Source organism: Amphiprion ocellaris, chromosome 13 (assembly GCF_022539595.1).
Source record: "Amphiprion ocellaris isolate individual 3 ecotype Okinawa chromosome 13, ASM2253959v1, whole genome shotgun sequence".
In the NCBI taxonomy this organism is placed as follows: Eukaryota; Metazoa; Chordata; class Actinopteri; family Pomacentridae; genus Amphiprion; species Amphiprion ocellaris.
This window is the reverse complement of record NC_072778.1, coordinates 5280191-5292569: the sequence shown is the minus strand read 5'-3', so window position 1 is coordinate 5292569 and position 12379 is coordinate 5280191. Positions and strand designations below refer to the sequence as shown.

Sequence of the window (12379 nt, the reverse complement as noted above, 5' to 3'; positions counted from 1 at the left end):
AAAAAAAAAGATTTAACATGGTAATAAAATGTGTTGTGTTCAGGGGATGGAGGGAGTTTATTGAAGTCTTCTTGGGCTCACATGGGAAATCATTTAAAATATAAACTTGATATTCAGTCTAAAGAAACTGCAGAGCGACAGAAGAAGCAACAATATCTCCTGTTTTCTCCTTTAATGAGTCGACTCTTCTTGTGCTTTCAGACTAAAGAACTACAGACTCTTCACAACCTGCTCAAACTCTTGGTACAGGATCTCACCACACGGGTCAAGAAGGTTTCCGTCTCATTTCTACTCTGAAGCTCACCTTCTCCTGCTCAAACTGCTGACAAATGTTTCTGCTGCTCTAAAGTCTGGTCTCCAGAACTTACTAAAAACTCTCAAAGTCTCTTCTGCTGCAGGTTGCTTTGTAGAACTGTTCCAGAAAACCTCACTAAACCACATGGAGGGGCTTCAAGATAGTCGTCCAAAAGAAACCGTACAAAAACCAAACTAGCACAACCCAAACGCTAAAGTCTCCTGCAGCCTACCAGAGAACCTCTGAGAACAGAGAATCAGGACAGGAACTCTTACCTTCTGGACAACCAACGTTGGTTCTCAAACAAGAATACAGAACGTGTCTGATCAAAAACCTCTGAAGACTCACTACAGCCAAGATAAAGACACAACTCAGCTGCACCAAATCCACTAATCACTGCACACATCAGCACCATGTGCTAACTGTGGCTAAAGAACCACATTTACCAAGACAACTATCCAGTACAAAGCCCTGAAACACACCAAGAAACACATTAAAGACGATTTTACTGCTGGAAGCTGCAAGCCAACGCCTAAAGAACAAACTAAAGCAATGGAGCCAAACCCAGTTCAGTGGTGGAGAGAAACAGAGGAAATGTTTGTCTGCAGCTAAATAAAGCAGGAAGACAGTGAGCTGCTCAGGTGTTCCTGATAACACCAAGCAGCCACCTGGACAGCCAATAGGAACACAGCCACCTGGACAGCCAATAGGAACACAGCCACCTGGACAGCCAATAGGAACACAGCTTACTGGAAGTCCAGAGGGCTGGCTTAGTGAAGGAAATTTAATTTAAAGTTGAAGCAGAAAGTTAACAAAGAAAGTTGAAAACCACCTTCTGATCCCTGAAATCTCTGAGTTTTCACACAAAGAACACCTGAACATGTCAAACTGGTTCCATAGTAGAACCATCATTGTAAAAACGTCATAGTATGGTGTGTTGCTCAAAAAACGTTATGACCCGGCTGTCAGGGGACAAACATGTAAGAAACATGAGAACAGAGAGAACCCAACCAGTAGGTCACAGTTTATCATCCCCCAGTCATCTCCTGAAGTCCATATGGTGAGAGACATCAGTATCTGGTTGTTCATTTACCAGAGGATGCTTATAATCATGCTGATGTGGTCTGTACTCTACAGTATTTTAGTGACTCAATAAATGCCTAAGTTGTTTTTTTTAAATGCTTTTTAGTTTTTCATAAACATTTAACAGCCTATATGTAATAAATAAATGGCCTTTGCCTATCTTAAGAAAAATTCACTCAGAACTCTGATATGTTAACAGTACTAAATAAATCAATAAATGCATGCATACACACAAAAATAAGTTAATACATTAACTGTGTTAAGATAAGATTTAGATTTTTTTAAAAAGTTGTTTATGTTTTTGCAGAATCCAGTATTGCTCACTGGTTGGTCATTACATTTTTTTAGTTTGATTTCACTGTTTAAAATGATGCCACCTCTTTTCAGACAGAACCTGTGATAATAAAACAATACAAAATTTTTAGTTCCGTGTTATTAAAGCACTTAAAGCTTTAAGTATGGCTAAATGCTTTTTTCAAAATTAAATATATCACTCCTTAGGTGGTAGTGGCCCCAAGTTCAGTAAAGTTGGAAAGATATTCACAGATTCAGACTTCCAGCATCAATAACTCATTAGATATAGGTTGTCAAAACATAAACGGTGCCTCTTTCCCATTGTTGCAAGGCAGACAATGTGCTACAAGCCCAGTTTTATCAAAAGTAGCTGTCTTTCAAGCTACAGGAATAACATTGGTGTCTATGGAGTGAACAGGGTCCGTCTGCAATTTGCAAAACCGCTGCAACAGTAAAGAGAGACAAATATTCAATAACTTCACTCTTATACATTGTAGTGTCACTAAAATCACTGCAGCCTTCAACTGGCTCCTGTTGTCAAAGTGTTTTAACAGAAATGTAAATGCTGTAATTTGATTCTTTTAATGAACCATGTAACTTGAATGGATGCGATGCTGGTGTGACCACAGTGCACACGTCTGATGTTGCTCACAGTGGTCCAAGGGACGCTCAGGGAGTTTGTGTGTTTGCTCAGACTCATGAAAAATTAGAGGGAACATTGTTTAAAAGTATGTACAGTTGTGCTCATATGGTTACACAGCCTGGCAGAATTTGTAAAATATGTACCATTCTTTTATGAAAACATGAATGATCAGAGCAAATACCATCGCATGATAATAAATAACTGCTGTTTCTAGAAGGAAAAGGCAGCATTTCACAAATTAGGTTATGTAAACTTACTAGCACAACTGTAAAGGGATCAGGCATAACATTATGACCACCTGCCTAATATTGTGTTGGTCTCTTTTGTGCTGCTAAAACACCTCTGAGCCAGTAGGGCATGGACACAGGACCTCTGAGGATGTCCTGTGGCACTGGGATGGTGGCAGTGAATTCTGTGGGTCTTGTGGGTTGCAGGGTGGACCTACCTAGATCAGGATTATTCTGACACATCCCACAAATGCTCAGTAAGATTTGGATGTGGGGAGTGTGGAACCTGGGTGAACCCCTTAGCTCTGCCGTGTTCATAGGGCCACCCATTCCTGTGCAGTTTTTGCAGTGTGTCGGGGTGAATTGCCCTGCTGAAGTTGGTGTTTGATACATGTCAGACATCCACATGAATGTCACGACTTAAGGTTTCTCAGCAAAACACTGCATCATGACAAGATGATAGTCAATGGCCATAATGTTGTGGCTGATTGGTGCATGTCAGAAGCGGCATTCCTAACCGCATCCTTGTGTTTATGTGTTGGCGCCCCCATACAGGCGAACCAGAGTTCCGATACGTTGCTGGGATGCACGGGAACGAGGTGCTGGGCCGGGAGCTTCTGCTCAATCTGATGCAGTACATGTGCCAAGAGTACAAACGAGGAGACCAGCGCATCGTCCGCCTGGTCAAAGACACTCGCATCCACCTTCTGCCCTCCATGAACCCTGATGGGTATGAGACGGCCTTTAAAAAGGTGCCAGAAACCATATTTAGCCCCAAGATGATGTTGTGAGCGTAGCCACAGCTGAAGACATGAGTGCTAAATGACCATAACAAAGCTGAAAATCCCAATGGTCTGTAATCCTCAGGGTTCAGAGTTGGCAGGCTGGGCACTGGGACGTTACAGCTACGAAGGCATCGACATGAACCACAATTTTGCTGACCTGAACTCTGTGATGTGGACCGCCATCGAGCTGGAGACAGACCGGTCCAAACTCATCAACCACTACTTCCCCATCCCTGAGCAGTACACCTCAGAGGAAGCCTTTGTAAGTCTTAGACACACACACACACACACACGACACACACTTTGGAAAGTGTTTAAACATCTCCATATCTCATCCTCTGCTACTGAAACAATAGATATATATTTGCAAAAATATGAACTTGGTTTTCCTGCTTCCTTATTTGTTGGTCTTACTTCTGTTGCTGGATCGGACAGGAAGGTTTACCTTCAAGAAATCTCTACAGAAAAGTCTAAAAACACGTATATGACATGAATTAGACTGGTTGATGTTTTCACCTCTAAACTGTGCAATTCTCCTCAGAGGATCTCAGCCTGGAGACATCAATTTCTTCTTTAAAACATTACAAACACCCTTTTCCACATTAAAGCCTTCCTTTAACTTGTTTTATTGTGGTTATTTTACTCTGCTCTTTTCTATATTTGGTGTTTTGTGTGCTTTGTGTTATCTGTTATTTTAATGTGAGTTTCATGTGGCACCTTGAAACTTTGTTTGAGAAAGTTGCTATTTAAATAAAGTTATTGTTATATACTATTGTGACTGGTTTACACCTCTGTTTAGGTTGAAATCTGCCAAAGTTATGCTGATATTTAGTAAAGTCACCAAACTCAGTATGACCTTAAAGAAGGAGAATGATCAACAAACAGTTCTTAGAAAATGTTATAAAATTGAATTGCAAGTGAAAATGTCTGTGTGTGTGGACTGTGAGTGTGTAGAGCCTTTTAGAACTCACAAGAACATGTTTATCTGGTACCATAAAAATGTCAAACAAATCGCTTCATTAGTTTCCATTTGCAGCCCGGATAAAATTCAAAACTCTAACATTTGCATACAAAACTAGAATGAAAACAGCTCCCTCCTACCTGAACTCTCTCATTCAGGTCTACACTCCCTCTCACTCACTATGCTAACCCAGCAAAAGGTGTCTGACAGAACCACCACAACAGGGCCAGTCGATAGCTAGACTCTTCTCCTCTGTGGTTCCCTTGTGGTGGAACAAGTTACCAAACTCTGTTCGATCTGCAGAATCCCTCTCAGTCTTTAAGACAAAAGACCCATTCCTATTACCTCTTGCACTGCTTGTAGGCAGCAAGGTCCTGTTATCACACTTTAACATATGTCATGGCACTTATCCAGATTGTTTTCTCCTGACGAGATCCTTGCTTGTGTTGTATCTACTCTCGTATGTACGTCGCTAAATGAAATTGTAGAATTGTCAACCGAATGTCTAAAACCGAGTCTGACAAAATCTCCAACATTAGGTGGCGTCCGAGACACGAGCCGTCATCAGCTGGATGCAGAACATCCCGTTTGTCCTCAGCGCCAACCTCCACGGTGGGGAGCTGGTGGTCACCTACCCGTACGACATGACCCGGGACTGGGCCCCTCGCGAGCACACGCCCACTGCTGATGAGAGCTTCTTCCGCTGGTTGGCCACAGCCTACGCCAGCACCAATCAGGTCACTGTCTGCTCTTGTTCTTAAAATCAGACTCACAGGAAAGTGACTTAACATATTTGTTGACTCTGGACTACTAACTGGAAATTTGGAGGTTCAAGCTCCAATGCTGCCATTGTTTGGACCTTGAACCCTACCTGATCCAGGGACGCTGTACCATGGCTGACCCTGTGATCTGACCCCAACTGGGATATGCGAAAAGAGAATTTCACAATGCTGTAATGTATTTGTGACAATAAAGGCTTCTTCTTCTTATGTATTCTCACGTATCCAGGTGATGTCCAACCCAGACCGGCGGCCGTGCCACAACAAGGACTTCCTCAGATATAACAACATCATCAATGGAGCCGACTGGCACAACGTACCAGGAAGTAAGAATGTGTGTTTTTAAAGTTGGAGTGATCCAAAACTGAAGCCCATAAGGGTTTTGAATTGACACATCACTGTAGTATCTATGCAGACGGTAACAGATTAGATTGCCATTCATGTTCACTGCTCAGGTAAATCATCTAATGCCATGTTTAGTATCCATACCAACCACTGTGTCAAGGAGGATTACATATGGATGGATCAGGAGGTGTTGCTATTAATCAACAGTTCTGTTCCTAATGGGCAAAATGGGCTATCAGGATTGTTTAGTACAACTTTCTTCTGTGCTGTTTTGGTAATGAAAGGATCACACTAAGTTGTGCCACACTTTGCTTTAGCATTGTGGATTTGCTTGCTTTTTTGTTTATTAGTTTATTGGCCTTTCAGGAATTGTGCAGCTTCATAAATATTGATAACCCCACAGTGTTTGGAACAGTATCCCCATCTTCCACTGGAATTCTGAATGGATGGCTGTTTTGATTCCTTTGAGCATCAAGAGAAATTAAAGCTGCAAGCAGCGTTGGACGGGTCCTCGCATCCTTGCTGGTCGGCGAATCTGCGCACGTCCACCAGGCGGCGCTGCGACCGAGAGTGCATGTCAGCCTACGGATGTGATGAGGGCCGGACTATGATCACACATGTAAAATTTCAGGCAGATTGGAGCATGTTCAGGTTTCTTATAGAGCTTTTCCTGTCCATCCACCAGGTGGCGCTGCAACCGAGAGTGTATATTGGCCTATGGATGTGATCAGGGTCGGACTCTGATCACATACAAAATTTCAGGCAGATCGGACCATGTACAGGCTAGTTATAGAACATTTCCTTGAATCCAACAGGTGGCGCTATGACTGTGGCTGTATTTCAGCATGTGAATGTCATCAGGGCAGGACTCTGATCACACCTGTAAAGTTTGAGGCAGATTGGAGCATGTTTAGGGCAGTTACACAGCAGTTGATGTTTCATGGCGAAGCATCAAAATTCAGGAGGCCGCCATGGCCACGCCCTCAGACTTTTGCAGAGCATTTTGATAACTTTTGATCAACCATGCCTGGAGTACATCCTGGCCAAATTTCAGCTCTGTCGGTGTTACCCTGTTTGAGTTTGTAGCTTTTGAAAATGTACAAAATTGACCCCAAATCGTCAAAACATATGACATATAATTCAAAATGGCCGACTTCCTGTTGGGTTTTGGGCATGGGTGTCAATTACATTTTTGTGCGTCTTGACGAGTTACATATGCCTACCAAGTTTCATAATTCTAGGTGACACGTACCTGCCGTAGTAACTGTTTGAAATTTTCCCGGTGGCGCTATGGAGCCATTTTGCAACAGTCATGTGCAATTCGTCTAAAATATGAAATATTTCAGCAGTCTTGATGTGTGTTGCAATTTTGGCGAGCATATGACCATTTTTAACCTGTCAAAAAGTACTTTGTTTATTCTGGCAACGATACGTTGCCACGGCAACAGCGTTTTATGAATCGTCAAAATCTTCACACTGTGGCATTGTCTCGGCATAACCACTCACCTGACCAATTATGTGAATGATATGACAAAGTTTCCGGCAATGGTAGGTGCAAATGTAATGACAATTTCTTACTGTTGCCCATAGGTGGCAATAGGCTATGAGTATTTCTAAATTTATGAATGTGGATGTGTTCAGAACCTGACTGGTGTCCATCACATCAAGTTTGGTCCCGATTGGACCATTTCTAGCTGGGATATTAATAATTCAATTTTCATGGCGAGAAATAGAAATTCGCCGCGTCGCCACAGACACGCCCCTTGACAACGAGTCACCATTTTCTCTGGGGATCATCATCAATGTGTTCAGGCTTATGTCAGCACATTTGAAGTGATTCTGGTCAACGTGCTAAGAATAGTACATCAAAATGTAAAAAATGTCTATTTCTTGCTACCACAAGGTGGCGTCAGGGCTGGACTGGGATCAAAATATGGCCCTGGCATTTTTGGTCATGGTGGCCCACCATGATTATTTATACAATATGCCAAGCCATACGACATACCAGAGGATATATGTGCACATTGTATTGTTTAAAAAAAAGAAAGAAATGCAGCAGCCTACGTGGAAGAGAGTAACCATGTAAAAAAAAAAAAAAGATACAGTCTGTCACTTCTGACAGGGACTTTATTTAAAATTTTATTACAAACTGTCAAAATTAGCAACTTGAATTTAAAGTGGAGCTCTTCACCAAAATGGAAACTTAAAGTATGAAGAGAGAGATTGAGAGAGAGAAAGATAGAGAGAGAGATGCATAGATGATGAAGAAAAGAAAAAGAGCTGGAATCAGTTAAGGTATAGTTTTAAAGCTAATGTGACCTCGTCGATCTGTCCCTGCTGTGTCGCGTCTCTCCCTCCGTCCTCGTCCTCCTTCTCCTCCTACTCCTTTTCCTCCGACTCCCACTGAACTTCGGCTTCTTTTTCTATCATGGCAGCAGCAGTCGCTGCTGCAGGTGAAGTAGTGGAAGCAACGGCAAACATGTCAATTATTCAGCAGCATTTAGCTGCATCGACTTGCAGGCTTTTAAGCGTTTATTCGCGCAATTTTTCAGCGCCCCCCTTTCGTTTGGGCCGTTTCTTCATCTTTGCTATTTTACACTTCCGGCCAACTCAAACGGCAAATTTTGATGACTTTGGTCAAGAGGCCGGTGAGTGGCGGGCCGAGGGGGGCAGAGAGATTTCATTGGATTAGTCCAAGGTCCTTCCCAAAAATTATCCAATGGGCCGTCGCGATCGACAAAAAGGATTTATATTTATATATAATGGTTAAATTATGACATCTCCTGTGCCGGCCCAAAAATGTGCTTCGGCCCACCGGGCATCGCCCGGTACGCCAGATGGCCAGTCCAGCCCTGGTTGGGGTTAAAATGTTGTACTAAGGAGAAGAATTAAGAAAGAAACGACATAAGAAAATGCCATGAAATGAAAGGGAAAAACTTGAGACAAGAAAACATTTATAAAGTAGGAAAATATAAAAGTCGAACTAATGTAAGAACTTTATTTACTAAGTAAAGATATAACTTTGTAAATAAGTGTTGTAGTCTATTTCACTTATTTGATCGATAGGTGTAGTGAGAGGCAGACAGACAACGGGGTAGAAATAAGAATGAGAGCACGGGGTTGCGAGAGGGAATCGAACCCGGGTCTCAGCGTTGGGGACCTAGTACATGCGTGAGTGGCGTAACCCGTAGAGCTATATGTGCACACATGTCATGTGCTTTGAAACGTGTACGCATGCAAAAGAAAGTCAAGGGATAGTGTTGGGGCTGGTGAGAAAGGTCCTGACAGTAGTCATGTATAAAAATGATGGTTTGAAAAAATTAAAATTTGACCATAATTTAATAGTAGGCCACTACATCCAAAAAATTTCTAAAATGATGTTGTTGTTTTTCCGTCCGCATCGTGGTTGAAAAAGTACACCTTTAGGTAAGCTATATCGACGATGCGGACGGAAAAACCGCGAATTAATTTCTCAGAATATTCGGCTGCTTACTTTAAGAAATAAAAATATTTTTTGGTAATTTTTAATTTCCTAATATTTCTTTACAGCTGTAAGGACCTTGGTAATTAAGCCTCATCTCACTCCTTGAATTTCTATTGCTTTTCTACACGTTTTTAAGGCCGCAACATGCGTGCTCAGGTAGCTCTACGGGTTACGCCGCTGACGTATGTACTAGGTCCCCAACGCTTAGGCCCGGGTTCGACTACCGCTTGTACACCCCATGCTGTATGAGCTGGCTTAACTCTTATTTCTAACCCCGTTGTCGGGCTGTTCCTCATTACGCCTATCCAAACAAAAAGTGAAAGACACTAGTACACTTATTTTAATAGTTGAATGTCTCTTTACAAAATTACATCTTAAATACAATAACACGTTCACGAGGAATTAAACACATTTTACTATGAAAACTTTACATATACAATTACACATTACAATCTACTACAAGTTCTTCACATTACAAAATACAAAAGTTGAAACATTTAATATTAAAAATAATATTTTTACTCATTACATCCAAGAATACTTTTCACTCAACAATTACACATTAAAAAACAAAACAGTTGTACATCTAATCTAATATTATCAAATCATGAAGAATGACAAAAGACCAAGACTCAAGTTTTAAAATGAATCTAAATACAGACAAACAATTTGATAAACACCAGTGACACTTTTGAATATCAAATTACACAGAAGACACAATAACAAAATCCAAAAAAACAAATCAATTTACATATCTTAAAACGTTTTCTATTCTGAAACAAAAACATCTGGTTGTTTCTTCAAACACTTCCTCTTTCAATGTTCTGGCTTGCACTATGAATTGATTTACTAATAACTCTTTTCTCAAAACTGCTTCCCTCATAAAGTCTACTAATAGTTGAAATCATTGATCAAACTAATGTTACCTTCTGATCAGCACTAACTATACTTTTCAGTGAATACAATCAAAGTTTCTTCACCATTTCTAAATATCACACAGGTGAACGTCTCACCAATACTCAAATGGATACTCTAAATATGAAATCAAAACTCATGTTCACAACTTTTAAGTCTTCAATTAAACATAAATTTCTAACTAACACAGAAATACTAAGACACTTTGCACATTGCAGTCCTCAGACTATCTGACATTTCTAACTAACAGACAACTACACATGGACATAGAAGACACAAGTCCTTGGACTATCTGAAGGTTCTAGTTTACAGACAACTACTATGAAACTTCGAACATTTCAGCCCTCACACTGTGTGAAAGCTCATCTCCTCAGGACTCAAGAGGTCTGTACACTTTAAACATCCTGGAAATCACGGTTCAACCCTCCAGCACAAAGCCTAAAGTCCAACCTCCTGACAAAAACTGTCGACTCCAAACTCAAGTTAAAAATTAAAGCTGCAAGCAGCATTGGACAGGTCATCACATACTTGCTGGTCGGCAAATCCACGCACGTCCAGCAGGTGACGCTGCGACCAAGACTTTATGTCGGCCTATGGATGTGATCAGTACTGGACTCTGATCACACATGGAAAGTTTGACACAGATTGGAGCATGTACAGCTGAGTTAGACACCACTTCCTGTTTCATGGCGAAGGATCCATTTTTTTGGGAGTTGCCATGGCCACGCCCTTTGAAATGAGATGAACATTTTGATAACTTTTCATCAGGTCGCGTGTTTGCATGTATTGGCCAAATTTGACGTCTCTCGGACTTATCCCCGATGAGTTATTAACTTTGGAAAATTTACAGCTAATTCAAGATGGCTGACTTCCTGTTGGGGTTAGGGCGTGGTCATGATTGACTTTTTTGGGTTTCCTGATGTGCTGTATATGCATACAAAATTTTGTAGCTGTACATGAAACATCGTGGAAGTTGGCCTAATGACCAAATTTTCAATTTTCTAAGAGGCGCTATGGAGCAATTTTGCCACACACATGCACAACTCCCATAAAATATCAAATTTTTCGCCAGTCCTGATGAGCATGCCAAGTTTGACGCATTTTAGGGTATGATAAGGCCGCCAAAAATGGCGATTTCCCGGCAGACAAAGAAAGTATAATAAGAATAATAATAATAATAATTCCTTGCATTCCAATAGGGTCTTCGCACCAGTCGGTGCTCGGACCCTAATAAAGATCTGACTGGCTCTACAGGCAGCCAAAAAAGACACTGCAACCTGTCAATTAATAATAATAATTAACAAATATAACTGTCTTTAAATTATTTTTATTATTTTTTAGCTGTAACAATGAATTGATAATTAAGACTCTTATGTAACTAATTGACAGTCGACCTCTATTAAGGTGACATAGTGACCCAGTAGAGTAAAAATTGTGAAAATATTATTTTAAACAAAAGTTTCTTCTTGCCCAGTTTATTCATTTTTGGGATTTTAAACAATGCATTTTGTAAGTAAATATTTCCAGAAAAACATTAACTCTGCCTGTATAATCTGTTCTAATTGTAGCATGCAACTTTCAGACAATAAAATGTCTCTCACTTTTCAAAAATCCTTTTAGTGTTAAAATGAAAAAGTGCAAGAAATTCCATTTTCAAACTATAGAAGAGACTATCAGACGTAAATGAATAGACATATTAAAACAGTCTTTTTGTAATTTTATTAACATTACAGTAGCTGACTAATGTCAATGTCATGAATAATTGATCATAATAATGGAATAAAAAATGACCCTGCCTGGTTTGACTGTCATTTAAAGCATATAAATTGTCAATTAATTCTGCGTTACGCCTTTAGTCTTACTTCAGTTAAACCCATTACCACAAATTTTTCCCTTCATTTTGGAATTCAGGGCCTTGTTACATAAAACATAAAAGTATACGATGGCAAAAGATTTTACTTGAGGTCAGAATGACCCCAAGGACAACATGAGGGTTAAATGTGAAAAATAAAAACTGTAACCCTAACCACAGAAAAAAAATATTGTTAAATGCGGATTTTTTTTTTCTTGCAGGTATGAATGATTTCAGCTACTTACATACCAACTGTTTCGAGGTGACGGTGGAGTTGTCCTGTGATAAATTTCCTCACGCCAGCGAGCTTCCCATTGAGTGGGAGAACAACAGAGAGTCTCTGCTGGTTTACATGGAGCAGGTCTGCCCTCACAGATACTGTTTATCTGGATATACATGCATATTTTATCCTCAAATCCTCTCCTTTAATATAGCTTGTTTTTCCTCTGCTGTGCTTTATTACCTATCAGCCTCATACTATTCATTTAATTGTAATGTACTCTGTCAGACTCCCCGGCCAAAGGAGATGGCACCAATTCAGCGCCAATCAAACAGTAGAATCTCTCTGTCTCTTTAGGTCCACCGTGGAGTTAAGGGTGTGGTTCGGGACAAAGACACAGAGGCTGGTATAGCATATGCCATCATCAAAGTGGATGACATTGATCATCACATCAGATCAGGTACAATTTTATGTCACAGAACATATGAGGGGGTTA

General features: G+C 40.5%; 1 protein-coding gene across 2 annotated transcripts in view; it reads left to right on the top strand.

The window, feature by feature from the left end:
- The window catches only part of LOC111563482 (probable carboxypeptidase X1), a 47231-nt gene that overhangs the window by 29949 nt on the left and 4903 nt on the right, over positions 1–12379 (top strand). For both annotated transcript variants that reach the window (XM_055016385.1, XM_055016384.1), the window contains 6 exons: positions 3098–3294; positions 3410–3589; positions 4828–5025; positions 5297–5393; positions 11885–12024; positions 12241–12343. In XM_055016385.1, the coding sequence (XP_054872360.1) occupies positions 3098–3294; positions 3410–3589; positions 4828–5025; positions 5297–5393; positions 11885–12024; positions 12241–12343 (915 nt within the window). The remainder of the gene's footprint in view (positions 1–3097; positions 3295–3409; positions 3590–4827; positions 5026–5296; positions 5394–11884; positions 12025–12240; positions 12344–12379) is intronic.